The 23447-nt window shown below is 44.6% G+C and overlaps 2 protein-coding genes across 13 annotated transcripts in view; one reads left to right on the top strand and one right to left on the bottom strand.

The window, feature by feature from the left end:
* HBEGF (heparin binding EGF like growth factor) overlaps positions 1-23447 on the bottom strand; it is a 67947-nt gene that overhangs the window by 34900 nt on the left and 9600 nt on the right. The window lies entirely within an intron of this gene.
* SLC4A9 (solute carrier family 4 member 9) overlaps positions 1-23447 on the top strand; it is a 72053-nt gene that overhangs the window by 5383 nt on the left and 43223 nt on the right. For 2 of the 12 annotated variants that reach the window (XM_053566469.1, XM_053566472.1), the window contains exons 12-22: positions 412-470; positions 731-919; positions 1064-1177; positions 2325-2486; positions 2641-2819; positions 3678-3750; positions 5716-5805; positions 6069-6242; positions 6796-6951; positions 7323-7423; positions 9029-9779. In XM_053566469.1, the coding sequence (XP_053422444.1) occupies positions 412-470; positions 731-919; positions 1064-1177; positions 2325-2486; positions 2641-2819; positions 3678-3750; positions 5716-5805; positions 6069-6242; positions 6796-6951; positions 7323-7376 (1250 nt within the window). In that variant the 3' untranslated portion in view covers positions 7377-7423; positions 9029-9779. Of the gene's footprint in view, positions 1-411; positions 471-730; positions 920-1063; positions 1185-2324; positions 2487-2640; positions 2820-3677; positions 3751-5715; positions 5806-6068; positions 6243-6795; positions 6952-7322; positions 7424-9028; positions 9781-19109; positions 19235-20127; positions 21145-23447 lie in introns of those variants that run through there. The other 10 variants (XM_053566476.1, XM_053566477.1, XR_008375196.1 and 7 more) reach the window with 9 other exon arrangements.

Consider the following 23447-nt stretch of genomic DNA (forward strand, 5'->3'; position numbering starts at 1 on the left):
GCAAATGCATCTGTGTATTTCTACCAGAGCCAGAACTGGTCTTGGCCATGCCTAGCATAGAGTCCAATACACGTTAGAGAGGACACATCTTCCCCAGTCCTGGAGTTGCCTTCTGCACAAAGGGATATATGCAAGTGCAGTTCTCCAGGCTTCTCTCCTCCTACTCAGTCATTCTCACCCAGAGGAAGAGCAGTCATTTAGGAGATGAAGCTGGGCATGTCTGGCCCTGCTCTTTCCTCTCCCCTCACTCAGGTGTAAGCTGCCTGTTTGTTGTGTGTATTTAGCTCTGCTCCTCTGGGGCAAAATATTCCCTATCCAGTACTGCCAGATTGGGTGGGTAAGCCTGTCTCCATGGGACGGGAGGAGGTTTCCAGGGGATGGTGCATACATCTGAATTCTCTGCTTCCCTAGGAAATGAGTCTCAATGGACAAGGACAAGGCCAAAAGATAGAGATGATATGTTAATCACGGTGAGGTATTGCTCCTGGTAGAGCCTGGGAAAGAAAGGGTGGAGGCCAAAGTAGTGGGTCCTACTTCTTTTCACCCCACAGACTAAGGAAACCTTCCTGGGTCACTAAGGCTCAGCCATTTCTAGGTCTCTGCAGCTGGAGACCTCCCATTCTGGGCCCCTAGTTCCTCCATGGGTCGTCTTTCCTTGAGGTGGGTCTAGCTGAGCAAGATATTTACTTTGTTGCCCATAAGCTCCATTCTTAATCACTGGTCTCTACAGGACCTAGGCCTGATCAATGCATCCTTGCTGCCTCCACCTGAGTGCATCCGGCTGGGAGGCCGCCCTCATGGCCCGGGCTGTCATACAGTCCCAGACATCACCTTCTTCTCCCTCCTCCTCTTCCTTACCTCCTTCCTCTTTGCCATGGCCCTCAAGCATGTAAAGACAAGCCGCTTCTTCCCCTCTGTGGTGAGTGTCACCTTTCTTTCCATGGGAAGGGCCCAGCTCTTGGGCTTGGGTCCTGTCTGTGAAATGGAAAGCTGTGGAAGGAGAGGGAAGACAAGTGTGAGCTTAACTGAGTGTCCACTGACTGAGTGTCCACTGTGTGGTCAGGTACGCAAGGTACTCAGTGACTTCTCCTCAGTCCTGGCCATCCTGCTGGGCTGTGGTCTTGATGCCTTCCTGGGCCTAGCCACACCAAAGCTCATGGTACCCAGAGAATTCAAGGTAAGAGGTGGGTACGAAGGGGAAAGCAGGGCCAGGAGACCCTGGAGGAGGAAGATGCATAAATCTCATACTGCTATTTCTCTAAGCTTTTTTTCTTACTTGTAAACTAGAAATAGTAGTAATAATGGCCTCACAGAGTTGTCATGAGGATTAAATGAACTACTGCAGCAGACACCTAAGTGAGTATAGAACATACAATAGCTATTATTATAGGGTAGAGGTTAAGAGGATGGATTCTGGTCACCCAGACCTGGGTTTGAATTCCATTTCTGCCACTTTCCCAGCTGTGTGTTAGGTAAGTTAATGCACATTGCTAACCCTCAACTTCATTAATAAAATGGAAATGATAAATGACAATAGTTACTACACCATCAGTTGAAGTTTACAGAAGATTATAAAGCACTTATCACAGTGCCTGGCACATACCAAGTCCTCAATACATGTTAGTTATGGTCCCTACCCTGAGTCTGCCCATCCCCACTCTACTACTCTTCACTCTCTTCTTTGTACCCCTTATTGCCCGCTCTGATCCAGTAAAGCTGGAGCTCTCCCCGGGGCATGACAATGTTCAGGACAAGTCTTAGCACTGGCTCCTAGACTTCGCCTAGTCTTTGCTGCCCTCTCCAGCAGCATTTGAAGACCTCTCCAGCTTCCCTAAGGACAGGAGAGCAGTGGGGGCTCCAACTGGGGCAGTCTTTGGGGTTCCCTCCCCCAACAGATGCTTGTAATCAGAACAGATGCAGACACACCCAGTCCTTCCTCTGCCACTGCCCCAGATCAAGGCAGGTCTGAACCTGACTTCCCTACCCTGGATGAGGGGGTTGCCTAGGGAGGAGGGATCTGCATGCCAAGTGTGGGCAGGCCTCATTTACCACTTCCTCTTCTTCTAGGGAAGGAGGGATCCTGAACTAAAGTCCAGAGACCCTGGATCCAGCCCAACCCCCTGTCTGGTACCCCTCCCTCTGCCCTCTTTTAAGGGACAGGGATGCTTTGAACTAGCTGTGTACATGCACCCAACCTAGCATCCAGCGTCTTGCATCTGGGAGCAGGGGGCTGGGTTGTAGAAGGAATGCCAAGGCTAAGATGTACAGGTGAGGTGTTCTTGGGAGACCCTTTCCAACCTGTCCATGGAAAACTCCTTCTATAGCCCACGCTTCCTGGGCGTGGCTGGCTGGTGTCACCTTTTGGAGCCAACCCATGGTGGTTGAGTGTGGCAGCTGCCCTTCCTGCCTTGCTGCTATCTATCCTCATCTTCATGGACCAGCAGATCACAGCAGTAATCCTCAACCGTGTGGAATATAGACTGCGGGTAAGGCTTGCTGGGTAAGGTTTGCTGGGTAAGGCCATAGACCAAGGTACAGAAACTCCAGGGTGGGGTAAAGGCTCCCCTTCTCCCAACTCAGAGGACAGAGGAATCAGATCTTGGCTAGCTTCATCCTTATTGCCTCCACCACTACCTGCAGAAGGGAGCTGGCTTCCATCTGGATCTCTTCTGTGTGGCTATGTTGATGCTGCTCACATCAGTGCTTGGGCTGCCCTGGTATGTCTCAGCCACTGTCATCTCCCTGGCCCACATGGATAGTCTTCGGAGAGAAAGCAGAGCCTATGCTCCTGGGGAGTCCCCTAGCTTCCTGGGCATCAGGTGAGACCAGTATTCAGGAGGCTGGAGTGAGAGGTAGGCAGCAAGGTGGGGTAGTGAGGTACAGGCAGAGTTATTTGGGCAAGCTTAATTCTGAGCTGGTGCCCCACAAGCACTACAGTGGCAGAATGTGTAGGTTCTGGAATCTGAGATGAGAGAGTCAGATCTTGTCTCTTCCTTCAGCCCTGCGGGCGGGGAGGGGCCTCAAGAGAAACTCATCAATGCAAGGATTGAAGTGAAGGTGCCACTAATTATCCCCAGTCAGCCATAGAAGTACAAAAGAATCCATTTCCAAAACAATTTAGTAACTGCTAGAAACACAATCTGTCTAAAGCAGGGGTCCTCAAACTACGGCCCCCTGGACACATGCGGCGGTGTGATTGTATTTGTTCCCGTTTTGTTTTTTTACTTCAAAATAAGATATGTGCAGCGTGCATAGGAATTTGTTCATAGTTTTTTTTAAACCATAGTCCAGCCCTCCAACAGTCTGAGGGACAGTGAACTGGCCCCCTGTTTAAAAAGTTTGAGGACCCCTGGTAAAGTATATAAAATCAACTTTGTAAATTGTGAAATGTTAAGTCTTTACAGCAAATTGATGAACATTTGCAAATTTTCCATCAAAATAAAAAATAAAAATGAAGAACAACTATGAATTTGAATTGATGGAGAGGCCTGAGACTCTTACATTTCTCTCCCAAGAATTTTTCACATCAAAGGATCCTTCCCTCCAGGTGACCTATTGCGATATCCCTCTAATTTCCATTTGCTACTAAGATCTATACTGGTGTCTGGCTAGGGTTTCCAGCCTAGGTGGCCCAAGGACTCTCCCAGATCTCAACTAATTTCTTCCTCTCCCCACAGAGAGCAGAGGCTGACCGGCTTGGTGGTGTTCATTCTTACAGGAGTCTCTATCTTTCTGGCACCTGTGCTCAAGGTACCTTTCCTAAGCCAGAATCAGCATCAATGCAGTAATAATAATATATATCAAAAATTGACACTTGTTGAACACTTAGTGTGTGCCAAGCGTGAAGTTTTCTTCATTTGTGATCTTGTTTAATCCTTATATTAACCTGAGAAGCATATGGACTTAACAAAAAAGTCCAGAAAGCTGAAGGTTAATGAGATAAAGTAACCTGCTGGAGCCCACCAAGAGAGCCAGTTTCTCAGATCTGAGAACTCAGACTCTTACCAGTGGGCTTTCTACTCAGCAGAGCACGGTGTGGGCATGCCATCACCTTCCTCTTGGGTCCAAGTGCTGCCCTTGCTCCAGACTCGTAACAAGCCTGAGACTAAAAGCATGGTTATCACACCCTACAAAAACTTTTTGAGGCAAAAACCCTTCACTTCTCCCTCATCAGAGGTTTATAGAATATCTATTTTCAAGACTCTGCTAGGTACTTGGGAGAAGTAGGGATGCAGGGGAGTATAGAACCAAGCACCTATCAGCAACACACACAAAAATTAAACAACAAGTAATAGCAGAAAGGTTCAACAAGCTGAGACAGCAAAGCAGTCAAAGAGGGTGAGGAAAATATTAAACAAGAGTCACTGGCAGGATAAGAGGTTAGGGAAGGGAAAGGTCATGGAGGCAAGGTGAGAGTGGAACGGTAGAAAGAGCCAGATGGACCAGATCAGCCACTTAGTAATTAGGTGACTCTCATCAGCAGATATTTACAGAGCATAAACCATGTCAAGCACTATTCTAGGTGTTGGGAATATAATGGTGGTCAAAAAGATAATATTTTCATCCTTGCAGTCTGGTGAGAGGAGACAGATTTTCTAAAATTAAAACAAGAAAATAGGGGCGGCCACCATAGATAGCTCAGTGGGTAGGCCACATACATCAAGGCTGGCGGGTTCGAACTGAGCTGGGCCAGCTAAAACAACAATGACAACTGCAACAACAACAAAAAAATAGCCAGGCCTTGTGGTGGGTGCCTGTAGTCCCAGCTAGTTGGGAGGCTGAGGCAAGAGAATCACTTAAGCCCAAGAGTGTGAGGTTGCTGTGAGCTGTGACGCCACGGTACTCTACCCAGGGTGACAGCTTGAGACTTAGTCTCAAAATAAACAAACAAACAACACAAGAAAATAGGATAACTTCCCTGAAAAATAAAAGAGGATAAAGTGATGAAAAGTGCCAGAAGCTACTTTAGATTGGGATGACATTTCTAGAGTGTCATCAGATGATAGTAAGAAGGAACTGGCCATGCGAAAGCCTGGGGAAAGAGCATTTTAGGTGGAGAGAAAAGCAAAGCAAAAGTCTTCTCAAGGGTTAGGAACAAACTTGGGCATGCTGAGGGAAGGAAAGGAGGCCAGTATAATGGGAGCAGAAAGAACACAGGGGAAAAGGCCAGGTGCGGTGACTCATGCCTATTATCCTAGCAATCTGGGAGTCTAAGGCGGGTGGATTGCCTGAGCTCAGGAGTTTGAGACCAGCCTGAGCAAGAGCAAGACCCTGTCTCTACTAAAAATAAAAAAACTAGCCAGGTGTGGGTGGCAGGTGCCTGTAGTTCCAGCTACTAGAGAGGCTGAGGCAAGAGGTTCGCTTGAGCCCAAGAGTTTGAGGTTGCTGTGAGCTATATGATGCCACAGTACTCTTCCCAGGGTAACAAAGTGAAACTCTGTCTCAAAACAAACAAAGAGGAATATGACAGATAAGAAAAGAGGTAGGTAGAGGAAGGGCAAGATTGCTTAGTTCTTCTGAAATTCAATTTACCCATCTGTGAAATGGACAGAATAATATAATTTATTTCCTCTGGTTGATGTGAGATTCAATAAGATCAGGCATACAAAGTGTAAAAGGAAAGGAAAGTCCTGGGAAGGACGTTAGATGCTAGAGGCTGGGGTTGGATCTTATGGAGGCCTCTGGGTGGTTGGCAAAGGTAAACTCCTTTGCCAGCTCTCCACATCTTTCTACCAGTTCATCCCAATGCCTGTGCTCTACGGCATCTTCTTGTACATGGGGGTGGCAGCATTGAACAGTATCCAGGTAAGCCCATTAAAATCACCTAGCAACTCCACTCCTTTTTTTCTTTCCTGCTAGTATCTCCTGCCTACATTTGCTGATTGTCCTCCTCTCCTCCTTTCCTATCTCTCCTGGGCACAGGACCTCTGCTGCTATACTCTAGATGGGGAGAGGTCAAGAGAGCTGTCTGTCCCCCACCCCCCTTGCTGGCCTGAGATAGTTCACAGTGATATCTTTCTGTCAGGCTACCTGATTGTCCTGCTTTCCTCTTGCTTTCATTCTTCTAGTTCATGAAGAGAGTGCAGCTATTGCTGATGCCAGCAAAACATCAGCCAGACCTGCTGCTCTTGCGGCATGTACCCCTGAGCAGGGTCCACCTCTTCACAGCCATCCAGCTTTCCTGCCTGGGTCTGCTTTGGATAATCAAGTCTACCCCTGCAGCCATCATCTTCCCCCTCATGGTGATTTGGAGCAGGGTTGGACAGTGTCCTGGGGATTCCTGGGAGACTCTGTGTCTAGAAGGGTAGCCAAAGCCTCCACAAGAGGAAGAATCTCCTCTCTCTCACTTGCCGTGGCTCTTCCTGGTTGGGGATCTCAATACAAAGAAAGATGGCAGAGGGATACCTAGAGATGGGCTAGTCCTGGAATACCTGACTCAATTCCTTTGGGTTGATCATCCACAGATAAGAATAAAACACCCAGAATAAAACTTCAATCCTGTGAGAGGAAATGCTGACCCTCTTGTTACTCAGTAAATAACCACACAGGTGGCTTCCGGTCTTGTTCTTACATGGGCTTTGCAGTAGAATCAATATGCTTACCACATCCCAGTTGTGCAACTTCTGAAAGTAACCAATATATCAGTTTCCTTCTCTGTACGATGGGAACAATTATTGTATTATCTACCTCATAGGAATGTGTTAGCATTCAATGAAACTGATACATAATTCCTAGCACATAGGTAGTACTCAATAAATATTACTATCATTAATATTCCTGTTTCTGTTCCTGCAGTTGTTGGGCCTGGTGGGAATCCGAAAGGCATTAGAATGGATCTTCTCACCACAGGAACTTGTCTGGCTAGATGAGCTGATGGCAGAGGAGGAAAGAAGCAAGCCTGAGAAAGGGGTGGAGCCAAAGTACCCATTCAGTGACAGTGATGGTGAAAATGTAAGCTCCAGGTTGGGTCTCCTGAGGAGAATGGGACAGAGGTTGGGAGAGCACTCTTGTCTAGGAGCTGTCCTAAATATCTCCATTAAGCCTGAAGGTGTGATCAACACAATTACTCTCCTTAGCTCTGTATTAACATAGGTAGACTGAAGGACTGAGGGAAATTTCTTCAGAAGATAAGCACCCTGGTTTGTGAGTCCATGGGGGTGGAAAGTGCTGGGGTCACAGCGCTAATGAGTTGTCTTTCTCAATCCTAACCTTCATTTTGTCTCACTGTGGGTTTATATCCTGCCATTGGGTCTCTTCCTCTGTGCTTGTCTTTCACGATCTCTTTCTGTCTATTCCAACCCATCTTCGGATCTCTTCCACAGTCAGAGCTAATCTATCAGCCAAAGGCTCCGGAAATCAACATCTCTGTGAATTAGCTGAAGTAAGAGTCTGGGAATGGAGGCCTCAGAAAACTGAGCATGAGGTGAGGGGGTGAGAGAAGGGCTCCTGGTGTTGAGGATGGGGAGGTGTGGTCTCAGATCTTGGAAATCTCCAGTGTGATGACCAGCCTTGTTTTCTCTTCATAGTCCTTTAGGAACCCTTAAACAGGTAGTAGGGATAGCAAGGTCTCTCCAGAGGGAAGAATAGAATAGAGGGTACCTGGGCTTGGCTCCCTGCAGTTCTGAAGTCTGGTCAGTAGAGGGAGCGCAAACTCAATTGTGGGGGAGTAGGATGGTGTAGGGGGAGGCACAGTGAGGAAAGAATGGGAAAGAGCAGGGAGGAGAGGAAGACAGCATAAATACTGATGCTCCTTTCCCTAGCCCCAAAGCCAGGCTGCTGAGAACCACACTCTAGACAAGTGGAGGGATACTCTATTACTTGCCCTCTATACCATTCCTTCATTTTACTCGTCCATATACAAACATTTTCTTTTTTCTTTTCTTTTTTTTTTTTTGAGACAGAGTCTCAAGCTGTTGCCCTGGGTAGAGTGTCGTAGAGTCATAGCTCACAGCAACCTCCAACTCTTAGGCTCAAGTGACCCTCTTGCCTCAGTTTTTCTATTTTTTTTTTTTTTTTTTTTTTTGTAGAGACAGAGTTTCACTTTATTGCCCTCGGTAGAGTGCCATGGCATCAGACAGCTCACAGCAACCTCCAGCTTCTGGAGGCAAGCAATTCTCTTGCCTCAGCCTCCCAAGCAGCTGGGACTACAGGCGCCCGCCACAACGCCCAGCCATTTTTTGGTTGCAGTTTAGCCGGGGCGGGTTTGAACCCGCCACCCTCGGTATATGGGGCCGGTGCCTTACCGACTGAGCCACAGGTGCCGCCCCGAGTTTTTCTATTTTTAATAGAGACAGGGTCTTGTTTTTGCTCAGGCTGGTCTTGAACCCGTGAGCTCAAGGAATCCACCTGCGTTGGCCTACTAGAGTATTAGGATTACAGGTGTGAGTCACCGGAAATATTTTCTGAGTACCTACCATTGAGTTTTTGGTACTAGAGATACAGTAGTGAGTAAAACCATGGTTGCTGACCTCAGGAAGCTTAAGTCCCAGTCAAACAAATAAATATGCAACTGGAAAAGTGCTGGTAAGGGAAGCAGCACAGGCTGTGGGAGGAGAGGCCCCTACCCCTTCTTGAAGGGTAGTGAAGGAGAGTGGTGGGAATTGGTGAAGTGAGGGTTGGGGGAGGAAGTGGTCCATAACTTGAAATCCAAAGAATGAATACAAGCTAGCCAGGTAACCAGGCCTGGTGGTGCATGGCTGTAGTATCAGCTACTGAGGAGGCCAAGGCAGGAGTATTGCTTAAAGGTTAAGAGTTCTAGGCTGCAGTGTGTGATGATAACGCCTGGAATAGCCACTGCACTCTAGCCTGGCCTAGATCCTGACTAGCATGATCTTGCAAACATAGCAGGACCCTGTTTCTGGGGACAAAACTTTGCAGGGCTAGAGGGAGAAGGGCAATTCACTGGCTGGCCCAGAACAAGATCTCCTGGGCTTTCCTTATCCTCTATCATTCCTTTTGCTCTATAATTTGCAGTACTATGTCTCTGAGCACTTGCTGTGGCTTCACCATGTCTTCTCTTGGTTCACAGGTGTTTACTCAGGAAGTCAGGACATTGTTGGCCTTGGGCTTAACTACCTGGGGACCTGGAACAATCTGGAACAATGGAGCAGGACAGAAGAGCAGCTGGCCAAGATCTCAGTTACCTCCTGAGCTGGACATAGAAAGTGGCAAGGAGAAATAGGTTTGCTTTGTACTTAGGAAAGCCTGGTGAGCTAGAAGGACCAAGGCCCCATTCACTCTCCAACTATTAAAAGGACCTGAGCCCAGAACCCCTTCCCAATTAGAACTGTCTCTTCTCATAAATTCTTCTACAGAATTTGGGGGCCATCAAAGAACTCTTTTCTGCTTGCAAAAAGAAGAAAAATCCTTCTTTCTAGAATAATTATTCCTCTATATGAAAGTTTTTTACACATATAAAAGTAACCTTTATTATCGGTTTTTTGACCACAAAAGTAAATGAGGTTACTGGAAAATATTGAAACAGAAATGTGTAAGCCCAAAATGGATATCATCCCAGAAATAACTAGCGTTCACACTTTAATGTATATTGTTCAGATTTGTTTTAATGGACACATTAATATTTTTAATATAATGGATTATGCTGTAGAGTTCTGCAACATGGTTGTCACTTAATATGCACTGGACATCTTCCCCATGTCAGGTAATCCGTATCCTTCTATCATCTGCACAAAACAAATAAATTTATACATTGAAAAGGATATAAAAAACACAAAAGAGTATACATAAGATGTCTTCTTGGCTCGGTGCCTGTGGCTCAAGCAGCTAAGGCGCCAGCCACATACACCTGAGCTGTCAGGTTCGAATCCAGCCCAGGCCCACCAAATAACAATGATGGCTCCAACCAAAAAATAGCCGGGCGTTGTGGCGGGCACCCGTAGTCCCAGCTACTTGGGAGGCAGAGGCAGGAGAATCACTTGAGCCCAGGAGTTGGAGGTTACTGTGAGCTGTGATGCTCTGGCACTCTACCCAGGGTGACAGCTTGAGGCTCTGTCTCGAAAAAAAAAAAAAACCCCAAAAAAGATGTGTTCTGCAAGTACAAGAATTTCTCTAAAGTATATACTTGGAAGGGAATTCAAGAATAATAATGAAAAGAAAACCTGTGTATCTAACACTCAGGTTAGGAAATAGGGTATTTCTAGTATCTTAGAAGCCCCTCTACTCTGTATGTCCTTCCCAGATTTCATCTCTCTTCTAGGTAAACATTATCCTAAATTATTCTCTTGCTTTTCTTAATAATTTCAATACTGATTTGTATAACCTTATGTATACATACATTGATTATCTGCCTATTTTTTTTTTTTTTTGTAGAGACAGAGTCTCACTTTATGGCCCTCGGTAGAGTGCCGTGGCCTCACACGGCTCACAGCAACCTCCAACTCCTGGGCTTAAGCGATTCTCTTGCCTCAGCCTCCCGAGTAGCTGGGACTACAGGTGCCCGCCACAACGCCCAGCTATTTTTTGGTTGCAGTTCAGCCGGGGCCGGGTTTGAACCCGCCACCCTCGGTATATGGGGCCGGCGCCTTACCGACTGAGCCACAGGCGCCGCCCATCTGCCTATTTTTTAATGTCATATAAATGAAATCATAGTGCATGAATTCTTCTGTGACTGCTTCTTTCACTCAACATTGTTTTGTGAGTCAAATCATGTTGATGCACATAAGTTGTAGTTTGTTTTCATTGCTGTGTAGCTCTCTACCACAGTTCAATGATCCATTTTTCTTTCGTTTTTTTTTTAGAGACAGAGTCTCACTTTGTTGCCCTCGGTAGAGTGCCATGGCATCACAGCTCACAGCAACCTCCAGCTCTTGGGCTTAGGTGATTCTCTTGCCTCAGCCTCCCGAGTAGCTGGCTGGGACTACAGGCGCCCACCTCAACGCCCAGCTATTTTTTTGTTGCAGTTTGGCTGAGGCTGGGTTTGAACCTGCCACCCTCCCTATATGGGGCCCGTGCCCTACTCACTGAGCCACAAGTGCTGCCCCCATGATCTATTTTTCTATTGACTCAAAAAATTCACTGGTGCAGCCATTGGGGCCTGGAGCTTGCTTTGTGGAAAGCTTAAGTTGATTTAAATTTTCAGGCTCTTTATCTCTTTATTTCTTTTTTTTGAGACAGAGTCTCACTTGGTCACCCTTGGTAGAGTGCCATGGCATCTTAGCTCATGGCAACTTCAAACTGTTGGGTTCAAGTGATCCTCTTGCCTCAGCCTCCCAAGTAGCTGGGACTATAGATGCTCACCATAATGCCCGGCTATTTTTTTTTTTTTTTTAATTTTTTTGTAGAGACAGAGTTTCACCTTATGGCCCTCGGTAGAGTGCCATGGCATCACACAGCTCACAGCAACCTCCAACTCCTGGGCTTAAGCGATTCTCTTGCCTCAGCCTCCCGAGTAGCCGGGACTACAGGCAATGCCCAGCTATTTTTTAGAGATGGGGTTTTGCTCTGCCTCAGGCTGGTCTTGAACCTGTGAGGTCAGTCAATCCACCTGCCTCAGCCTCCCAAGTGCTGGGATTATAGGTGTGAGCCATTGTGCCGGGCTGGGCTCTTTATTTATTTAGCTAGTTTTGGTAATTGTATTTTTCCAGGAATTTATTCATTCATTTTATCAAAGTTTTCATATTTATTGACAGATAATTATACCCCTTATCTATTAAATCTCTGTAGTGCATTTAGCTATGTTTCCCATATCATGTTTAATATTATTTGTGCATTCTCTGTTTTTGGGTCTCTGTTTTTGTGCTTGGTTACTCTTGCAAGTTGATCTATTTTATTAGCCTTATCAGGTAACTAACTTTTGGTTTTGTTGATCTTCTCTACTGAATGTTTTCTACTTCATTAATTTCTGCCCTTTTATTTCCTTCCTTCCATTTCTTCATGTTTATCATTGTTTTTCTGACTTTTTAGTTCCTTAATGAGGCTTAGTTATTTTCTAAAGTAAGCACTACTGCTATAAATTTCTTTTTTTTTTTTTTGAGACAGAGCCTCAAGCTGTCACCCTGGGTAGAGTGGCAGAGCATCACAACTCACAGCAACCTCCAACTCCTGGGCTCAAGTGATTCTCCTGCCTCTGCCTCCTAAGTATAGCTGGGACTACAGGCACCTGCCACGCACCTGGCTATTTTTTTTTGGTTGCAGCCGTCATTGTTGTTTGATGGGCTGGGACTGAATTCGAACCCGCCGGCTCAGGTGTATGTGGCTGGCGCCTTAGCTGCTTGAGCCACAGGCGTTGAGCCTGCTATAAATTTCTTAAGTACCTTTTTAGTTGTATCCCACAAGTTCTGATACATAATATTCTCATTACCATTTATTTCTGAGTATTTTCTAATTTCTGCTGATTTCTTCTTTGATTCACAAGTTGAAAAGTGCACTTTAAAACTGAGGAGGGAGGACAGCTTGGGCCTGGGAGTTTGAGATTGTTGTGAGCTATGATGACACCATGGTACTCTACCTAGGGTAATAGAGTGAGCCTCTGTTTCAAAAAAAAAAAAGTGCCCTTTGGCTCAGTGCCTGTGGTTCAAGTGGCTAAGGCGCCAGCCACATACACCTGAGCTGGCGGTTGGAATCCAGCCCGGGCCCACCAAACAACAATGATGGCTGCAACCAAAAAATAGCCAGGCGTTGTGGTAGGTGCCTGTAGTCCCAGCTACTTGGGAGGCGGAGGCAGGAGAATTGCTTGAGCCTAGGAGCTGGAGGTTGCTGTGAGCTGTGATGCCATGGCACTCTACCCAGGGTGACAGCTTGAGGCTCTGTCTCAAAAAAAAAAAAGTGCCCTTTAATTAATTAATTAATTTTTTTGCGGGGGAGACAGGGTTTCACTCTATTGCTCAGGCTAGAGTGCCATAGTGTCAGCAACCTCAAACTCCTGGGCTCAAGAGATCCTTTTTCCTCAGACTCTTGAGTAGCTGAGATTTACAGGCGCCTGCCCCAGCACCCAGCTAACTTTTTTATTTTTAGTACAGATGGGTCTCTCTTTTGTGCAGGCTGGTCTCAAACCTCTGAACTCAAGTGATCCTCCTACCTCGGCTTCCCAGAATGCTAGAATTACAGATGTGAGCCATCACGACTGGCCGAAAATTATACTTTAACAATTTCCAGGGTGGCACCTGTGGCTCAATGAGTAGGGCACCGGCCCCATATACCGCGGGTGGCGGGTTCAAACCCAGCCCTGGCTGAACTGCAACAAAAAAATAGCCTGGTGTTGTGGCGGGCGCCTGTAGTCCCAGCTGCTCCGGAGGCTGAGGCAGGAGAATCGCGGAAGCCCAAGAGCTGGAGGTTGCTGTGAGTCCTGTGAAGTCATGGCACTCTACTGAGGATGGTAAAGTGAGACTGTCTCTACAAAAGAAAAAAAAAAAATTACTGTTACAAATTTCCAAACATGTCTGGGCGCAGTGGCTTACACCCGTAATCCTAGCACTCTGAGAGGTCAAGGGGGGTGGATTGCTTGAGCTCAGAAGTTCAAGACCAGTTTGAGCAAGAGGGAGACCCGTCTTTACTAAAAATAGAAAAACTAGCTGGGCACTGTAGCAAGTGCTTGTAGTCCCAGCTACTTGGAGGCTGAGGTAAGAGGATCGCTTGAGCCCTGGAGTTTGACACTGCTGTGAGCTACGATGCCAAGGCACTCTACGCAGGGCAACAGAGTGAGATTATCTCTTAAAAAAAAAAATTCTTGGGCATGAGATTACCAACTTCTGAATAGTGGCCTATCTAGTACTCTAAGGGGTTTTTAAATATTTCTGAATCCTTTAGTCACTCTCCAGTAATCCTAATATTGATATGAAATCCCTGGCACTTAGAATAGTGTTGCTGTTTTCTTTTTCTTTTTTTTTTTTGAGACAGAGTCTCACTATGTTGCCCTTGGTAGAGTACCATAGCGTCACAGCTCACAGCAACCTCTAACTCTTAGGCTCAAGCGATTCTCTTGCCCCAGCCTACCAAGTAGCTGGGACTACAGGCGCCCACCACAACTCCTCACTATTTTTTTTTTTTTTTTTTTGCAGTTTTTGGCCGGGGCTGGGTTTGAACCTGCCACCTCCTGCATATGGGGCTGATACCCTACTCCTTTGAACCACAGGCACCACCCATGGCTATTTTTTTTTTTTTGGCGGTTGTCGTTGTTGATTAGCTGGCCTGGGTTGGGTTTGAACCTGCCAGCCTGGGTGTATGTGGCCGGCGTCGTAACCACTGTGCTACAGGTGCCAAGCCTAGTGTTGCTGTTTTCTTTGGACTCTACAGTATGGTTTACTCTTGGTTAAAAAACCTTCCCAGTTTATGGGCAGAGGCATTGTGATAGTCTAGGTTAGGGCTTGAACTAAACTTCAGAGGCTATTGACAGACCTCCCCACTCTCAAGACAGGCATCCTACCTAACTATAATGGTGAAACAATTATTTTCAATTAACAAACTTTTACATCTAATACATCTCTGCTGGAGAAGTCTGACTCTGGATTTTTTTTTTTTAATCTTGCTATAATTATGCCAATACCAGGATCTAAGAGAAGGCCTTCTAGGTGAAAAATTTCAGAGTAGATTCCCGACCATAGTTTTTTTCTTACAGCTTTTGTGCACTTGTATCAGACTCACCATGTCTTAACTAGACTTTCTAGAGGTGTCCTTTGGGGCATAGCCACTTTCTTGGGGAAGAACATCTGGTAGGTGGCACTGTTACCTGCCCTACAGGTGAACGCCAGGCTGCATCTCCTGATTTATGGGCCTGCCTTGATGAGCAAGGGGTGTGGCAAATTGAACTGAGTTCAAACACTCCACAAGAGCCTCCAACACCAGCTTTCAGAGTGACTCAGTTCTCACTTATAAGACAAAATTACCCCTAAAATTGGAGTCCTAGGCTTGTTCCCTCCTCACTTAGATAAGCAATGAGATACTTCTGATTCTCACAGGAAACATCAGAGGGGGATGGATGGGGTCACATAAGTCATCGCAGAGATTTTCCTGGGAGATATTAACCCTCATGCCCACTACTCTTTTTATTCTTCTATTAAAAGAGGAGTGTGAAAAACTGGAGAATTCCTTAAGGGTCCTTCTGACTTAAAAGTGCTGATTCACTAAATGCCAGGCCATCATAACCTGTAAAATAAGCTGATTCTTGCTATTAGGGTTGCTTCTTAGCTGTTCTCTATCAGGGAAGGATTCAGACCATAAGATCCCAAACTTTCACCAGTCCTGGGAACTCCTAAAGTCTTTGGTAAAAGGACATGGTACCAGCCAAGAAGAGCTTCTAGAAAAAGTGGGCAAATTGCAGTGAGTAAGAGGACATGTGAAAGAGGAAACTTGGGTTTCCCAAGTGTGGGATAGGTGAGGCAGAGATGTTCATTGTAATGCACAAGGTAAGGTTCTGGATGTCTCCAAGGCATAGCTATGGATTGCAGTTTCTTAGAATCCTATTCTTGTCAAAGAGCTTGTACAACTGTGGACAAGGGTATCTGAGATGAAATCCTATATACTTGGTGGTACTTATTCCTCAGGGTGACTTTTCCTTTTAATTAGTATGAAGGGGAGAAAAGCTCACCAGAATTGCTGCTAGCACTCATATTTCCAATATACATCTTCCAGTGGAGGCAATACACAAAAATATTCACCAAGGACTCACCTGGGAGAAGAATGGCTTAATCTCCATTGCCAACCAATATGACCTTTCTGCCGAGAGAAGTTTACCTTTTACAAAAGTCAAGGCTAGGGCGGTGCCTGTGGCTCAAAGGAGTAGAGCGCTGACCCCATATGCCTGGAGGTGGCGGGTTCAAGGGGTTCAAACCCAGCCCCAGCCATAAACTAAAAAAAAGAAAAGAAAAATAAATCAAGGCTACAACTTGATATCTTTAAGAAATTTATTTCCAGTTACATTACAGACATTGATTTATGTTTCTGTTTCATGTTTCTCTTGAAGGTTTCTGACTGACTCAGAAAGCAATTTTCTACCTAAGCTAAGTTCTTTCTATTGCTTTCTGAAACCAAATACATAGGTGAACCTATCATCTTTACCTGAGAAAGATTCATTCCTGCTCGATTTTCTTAACACTGCCTCATTTATTTATTTATTATTTATTTTTTTGAGACAGAGTTTCACTATGTCACCCTCGGTAGAGTGCTGTGGTGTCACAGCTCACAGCAACCTCAAACTCTTGGGCTAAAGCGATTCTCTTGCCTCAGCCTCCCAACTAGCTGGGACTACAGGTGCCTGCCACAATGCCTGGGTAATTTTTTTTTGTTGTTGTTGCCTTTGTTGATTTTAGCTGGCCAAGGCCGGGTTTGAACTCACCAGCCTTGGTGTATGTGTGGCCAGTGCCCTACCCACTGAGCTATGGGTGCGGTCCTGCACTGCCATATTTATGATTAACCTAAATATTCCATTTGATTAGCTCCTTTATTTTATTTATTTATTTACTTATTTTTGCAGTTTTTGGCCAGGACTGGGTTTGAACCCACAACCTCCGGCATATGGGACCGGCACCTTACTCTTTTGAGCCACAGGCACCCTATTTATTTATTTTTTTGAGACACTCAAGCTGTCACCCTGGTAGAGTGCTGTGGCATCACAGCTCACAGCATTCTCCAACTCCTGGGCTCAAGTGATTCTCCTGCCTCAGCCTCCCAAGTAGCTGGGACTACAGGCACCCACCACAATGGCCGTCTATTTCTTGGTTGCAGCCGTCATTGTTATTTGGCCAGCCCAGTCTGGATTCGAACCCGCAGCTCAAGTGTATGTGGCTGGCTCCTTAGCTGCTTGAGCCACAGGCGCAGAGCCAGCTCCTTGATTTTATACCTATAGTAATTTTTTTTTTTCTTAAAACCTTTACTGCTGGGCGGTGCCTGTGGCTCAAGGAGTAGGGTGCTGGTCCCATATGCCGGAGGTGGTGGGTTCAAACCCAGCCCCCGCCAAAAAAAAAAACTTTTACTGCTTTTTTTTTTTTTTTTTTTTTCAGAAAAGAGCCTCACTCTGTCACCTGGTCTAGCATGCCATGGCCTCAACCTAGGTCACAGCAACCTTAAACTCCTGGATTCAAGCAATCCTCTTGCCTCAGCCTCCCAAGCAGCTAGGACTACAAACATGCACCACCATGCCCTAACTGATTTTTTCTATTTTTAGTAAGATGGAGTCTTACTCTTGCATAGGCTGGTCTTTAACTCCTGAGCTCAAGCTGTCCTCCCACCTTGGCTTCTGTGAGCTACCATGCCTGGCCCAACCTTTACTCATTTTTTACCGACCATCATAGTAATACTTGACTACTATTAGAATTAAAAGCAAATACATTATACCAACCAGCCATAGATCTCTGTCTGGTATTTATAAAATTGATATATACAAATATTCTGTTCATTATAATGTATTGGTAATATTACATATCTTTTGTTTTATAACTTGATTTTTAAATTATTTATTTGTTTATTTATTTTGAGATAGTGTCTCACTTTGTCACACCCGTCATAGCTCACAGCAACCTCAGACTTTTGGGCTTGAGCAATTCTCTTGCCTTGGCCTCCTGAGTGGCTGGGACTACAGGCACCTGCCATAACCCACAGCTATTTTTTTTCTTTTTTAAGAGACAGAGTCTCATTTCATTGCCCTTGGTAGAGTGCCATGGTGTCACAGCTCAGAGCAACCTTCAACTCCTGGTCCTAGGTGATTCTCTTGCCTCAGCCTCCTGAGTAGCTGGGACTACAGATGCCTGCCACAATGCCCAGCTATTTTTTTGTTGCAGTTTGACCGGGGCCAGGTTCAAACCGGCCACCCTTGGTATATGGGACTAGGGTCCTACCCACTGAGCCACAGGTGCTGCCCATCCCACGGCAATTTTTTTTTTTTCCTATAGTTTTTGGCCAGGGCTGGGCTTGAACCCTCTACCTCCGGCACGTGGGGCCAGCGCCCTACCCTTTTGAGCCACAGGTGCCACCCCCTATGGCTATTACAGGGTTTTGCTCTTGCTTAGGCTGGTCTCAAATCTTTGATTTTTAAATTTAATATAAGCTTGAGCTTCACTGTTTTTTTTTTTTGAGACATAGTTTCATTATGTCACCTTTGGTAGAGTGCTGTGGCATCACAGCTCACAGCAACCCCAAACTTATGGGCTTAAGTGATTCTCAGCCTCCCAAGTAGCTGGGATGACAGGTGCCTGCCACAATGCCCGGGTGTGTTTTGGTTGCAGTTGTCATTGTTGTTTGGCAGGACCAGGCTGGGTTTGAACCCTTGAGCTCCAGTGTATGTGGCTGGCACCCTAGCCGCTGAGCTACAGGCGCTGAGCCTTGAGCTTCATTTTTAATGACTACAGAATCAAATTGTATCCCATAACTGAGTTAACCATATTTCATTAGATACTTAGGTCATATTGATTTTTTTCCACATAATATTATAAATAGCCTTTAGATAGTTTTTGCACATCTCTTTAACACTAAAAGATAAATTCCTAGAAATCTAAAGTAATACATAATTTAAAAAATAAACTTTTAGGGCTATGCCTGTGGCTCAGTGAGTAGGGCACCTGCCCCAAATACCAAGGGTGACAGGTTCAAACCCAGCCCCGAGAATCGCCTAAGCCCAAAAGCTGGAGGTTGCTGTGAGCTGTGACACCACAGCACTCTACCAAGGGCGACAAAGTGAGACTCTGTCTTAAAAAAAACAAAAAAAAACAACTTTTAAATTTGGAATAGTTTAAACTTAAAGAAAAGTTGTAAAGATAGTACTCCATACAGGCAGTCCCCAGGTCATAAACATCTGAATTACGGACAACTCACACTAGTAACAGTGAGTATTTAAATTAAGTCCCCAAGTTACAAACATGTGACTGATGTACGACTTGCACTTAGGAATGGAGGCTATTACAGGTAATAGGTAAATGAACCTGTTCCACCTTACATACACATTCAACTTAACAAACCTACAGAATCTATCTCGTTCATAACTTGGGGACTGCCTGTACTTAGTTTCCTCTACTAACATCTTACGTTAGTGTAGCACATTTGTCACAATTAATGAATCAACATCAATACATTATTATTTGCTAATTGATAAATCATTATTAGCTAAAATCCAAGCTTTATTCAGATTTTCTTTAATTTTACCTCATGTCTTTTTTCTGTTTCAGATCCCATCCAGGATACCATATTACATTTAGCCTTTTACACATCTTCCTGGGCTCCTCTTGGCTGTGACAGTTTTTTAGACTTTCCTTGTCTGAAAACATTTATAATTTTGAGAAGCACTGATCAGGTATTAGAGAATGTCCCTATTTGTCTGATGTTGCTGGGCACGGTGGCTCATGCCTGTAATCAATCCTAGCACTGTGGGAGGCCGAGGTGGGTGGATCAACTGACCTCAGGAGTTTGAGACCAGCCTGAGCCAGAGGGAGACCCCATCTCTAAAAATAGTCCCAGCTACTTGGGAAGCTGAGGCAAGAGAATCACTTGAGCCCAAGAGTTTGAGGTTGCTATGAGCTATGATGCCATGGTACTTTACCAAGATGACAAAGACTCTATCTCAAAAAAAAAAAAAAAAAAGTAAAGTGCCATTTTAATCACATAATACCAAGGGTACACACCATCGACATGATTTATGTCTGTTGATGTTAATGTTAATTCACCTGGTTAATCTTAATCACCTGGCTGAAGTGTGTTTGTCAGGTTTCTCCACTATAAAGTTATTCTTTCTCTCTATCCCCTTTCCATATTGTACTCTTTGGAAGGATGTTGCTATGTACAGCCCATATTTAAGGAGATAGGAGTTAATGCTTCGCCTCCAAGGGTAAAGTATCTACATAAAACATTTGGAATTATTTTGCATAGAAGATTTATTTATTCTCCCCACTTATTTATTTATTCATTTATTTATATCCATCTGGACTAATCCATATATATTTTATACTTTGGATTATAATCCAATACTATTATTTATTTATTTTTGCTCCAATTGTTCTAGCTTTGGTCCTTGGGAGCTCTTTCTTATGATTAGAGTTTCTCACGATTAGAGTGTTTGTGTGTATCTATGTTTAGTATTTTCTTACTTTAAAAGATGTTCCAGCCTCATCTTGTACATTTCCTGCCCTAGGCCTAGAATCACCATTTCTCCAAGAATCTAGAGTTTCTTTCTTTCTTTTTTTTTTGTAGAGACAGAGTCTCACTTTACCGCCCTCAGTAGAGTGCCATGACGTCACAGGACTCACAGCAACCTCCAGCTCTTGGGCTTCCACGATTCTCCTGCCTCAGCCTCCCGAGCAGCTGGGACTACAGGCGCCCGCCACAACGCCCGGCTATTTTTTTGTTGCAGTTTGGCCCGGGCTGGATTTGAACCCGCCACACTTGGTATATGGGGCCGGCGCCCTACTCACTGAGCCACTCTCTTAAATCGGAGAATGATGTTAAAAATTAAGATGTGAGTGCTAGGTGTGTGTGTTGCTACTGGGGTGCAATTTTGTTTCTAGTATCACATAGCTGAGAGAGCAAGGAAATATATGTGAGCATACTAACCTATGTATATACACTGTATCTATGCATATTTCTACATGTATCCACTTGTATCTATATTTAGCTAAACATGAGCTCATACTTATGTCTCCAACTCTAATCCCTTACCACATGGATCATTTCCAGCTTCCTCACTTTGCTTTGCTGTAATCTCCCACTCAGTGAGAATTGAGGTTCCTGCCACCTGCCATCCATTTACATAGTTGTTCAATTGCAACATATATATATATAGTGGCTTCAGAATTAATGTAAATTCCCATGGGAAACAACTAGAGTACAGTGCTTCTGTTGTCTTTTCTTTCTTTCTTTTTTTTTTTTTTGAGACAGCATCTCACTTTGTCACCCTGAGTAGAGAGCCGTACCATCATAGCTCACAGCAACCTCAAACTCCTGGGCTCAAGTGACCCTCTTGCCTCAGTCTTCCAGGTAGCTAGGACTACAGGTGTGTCACCATGCCTGGCTAATTTTGCTATTTTTGGTAGAGATGGGGTCTCACTCTTGCTCAGACTGGTCTCAAACTCTTGAGTTCAAGCAATCCACTTGCCTCAGCCTCCCAGAGTGTTAGGATGGGCCACTATGCCTGGCTTGTTTCTTTTGTCTTTAGTCTAACAGCAACTACTCATTTCCAAAGTTATGTAGGTCAGTACCTTTCTCCCCTATTCTCTCACACACTTTTAATACACCTAGATTCTTCTGTCATAGTCTGCATTCCATTCTGGGATCCTCTGACCTCCTAAATGATTATATATATTTTTCTTTCTTTCTTTTTTTTTTTGTAGAGACAGAGTTTCACTTTATTGCCCTCGGTAGAGTGCTGTGGCGTCACACAGCTCACAGCAACCTCCAACTCCTGGGCTTAGGCGATTCTCCTGCCTCAGCCTTCCAAGTAGCTGGGACTACAGGTGCCTGCCACAACGCCTGGCTATTTTTTTGTTGCAGTTTGGCCGGGGCTGAGTTTGAACCCGCCATCCTCGGTATATGGGGCCAGCACCCTGCTCACTGAGCCACAGGCACCGCCCTATTTTTCAAACATTTAAGTCTACCTTTTGTACTGTAAAGTTCTATGGGCATTGACAGATGCATAACATCCATTATAGTATCATACAGAATAGTTTTACCAGCCTAAAAAAATCTCCTGAATCTCCTGTTTCACCTATTGAACCCTTCTTCTTTCCCAAATTCCTGACCATCTTTGATTTGACTTACCATCTCTATAGCTTTGCCTTTCCCAGAATGCCATATAAATAGAATCACTGGGTATATGTACTACATATAGCCTTTTCAGACTGTCTTCTTTCACTCAGCCATATTCATTTAATTCATCTGTGTCATTGCATAAGAGAACAGTTCCTTCCTTTTTATTGCTGAACAGTATTTCATTATATGGCTATACCACAGTTTATTTTTTATTTTTTTTATTTTTTTAGAGACAGAGTCTCCCTTTGTCACTCTCAGTAGTGTGCTGTGGTGTCACAGCTCACAGAAACCTCCAGCTTTTGGGCTTAGGCGATTCTCCCCCTCAGCCTCCCGAGTAGCTGGGACTACTGGTGCCTGCCACAATGCCCGGCTAAATACCACAGTTTATTTATCCATTCACCTATTGATGGACATCTTGGTTGCATCTGGGTTTTGGTGATTATGAATAAAGCTGCTATAAACATTCACATGCAGAATTGCGAATGTATGTTTAAAACAGCAGGTATATATGTAGAAGTGTAATTGCTAGATCATATAATAGCTTTGTAAGAAACTTTCAAACTATTTTCCAAAGTAGGTGTACAATTTTGCCTTCTCACCAGCAATGAATGAGAGTTCCTGTTGCTTTGCATCCTTGCCAGCCATTGGTATTGTCACTTATTTAGATTTTAGCCATTCTTCTACATAATTTTTTTTTTTTTTTGTGGTTTTTGGCCGGGGCTGGGTTTGAACCCGCCACCTCCGGCATATGGGACCGGCGCCCTACTCCTTGAGCCACAGGTGCCGCCGTACATAAAATTTTAAAGAGAGGATTTTTTTTTTTTTTTTTTGGTGAGACGAAGTCTTGCTCTGTTGCCTGGACTAGAGTGCAGTGGCATGATCATAGTTCACTGCAGCCTCCAACTCCCAGGCTCATGTGATTTTCCTGCCTCAGCCTCCTGATTAGCTGGGTCTACAGCCTTGTACTATTGTGTCAGGCTAATATATTTTATTTTTTTTGTAGAGATGGGGTCTCGTTGTGTTGCCTAGGTTGGTTCTAAATTCCTGACCTCAACTGAACTCCTGCCTCAGCCTCCCAAAGTGGTGGGATTACAGGCATGAACCCCTTCCCTGGGCTGATTTTTTATGCTTACCAAAGTTTCTTTTCTCCATTCAGATAGCCATCCCTGTAATCCAGGCTTTTATTACTTCATACCTGGACTAATAGCAACAGCAAGACTGCTTGTTTCCTAGAGTCTAGTATCTCCTTGTTCTAACCCAATTTTTACAATGTAGCTAAAACAAAAACTTTGTAAACTTCAATTTTTTTTTTTTTTTTTTTAAGAGACAGGGTCTTGCTCTGTTGCCCAGGGCTAGAGTGCAGTAGTGTCATCATAGCTTACTGCAACCTCAAAATCCTGGGCTTAAGCAATCCTCCTGCCTCAGTCTTCAAAGTAGCTGGTACTACCCCATCACACTTGGTTAATTTTTCTGTTTTTTGTAGAGATGGGGTCTTGTTCAGGCTGGTCTGACTCCTGGCCTCAAGTGATCCTCCTACATCAGCCTTCCAAAGTGCTAGGATTATAGATGTCAGACAAAGCACCTGGCTTCTTTAACAGTTTTTATTTTAGTAACTGCTTTTTAAGGGGTGGCCTATTCAACCAAATTTAAAGCTCTCATTCCAGTATTCCTTATTTCTTTAACTGAATTTCTCTTTAATCTTGATTTTTCTGCATTGACTAATCATTCTTTTCCCCATCCAGATACATACTTGAAGACTTTCAATT

The sequence above is a fragment of the Nycticebus coucang genome, chromosome 17 (assembly GCF_027406575.1).
Source record: "Nycticebus coucang isolate mNycCou1 chromosome 17, mNycCou1.pri, whole genome shotgun sequence".
In the NCBI taxonomy this organism is placed as follows: Eukaryota; Metazoa; Chordata; class Mammalia; order Primates; family Lorisidae; genus Nycticebus; species Nycticebus coucang.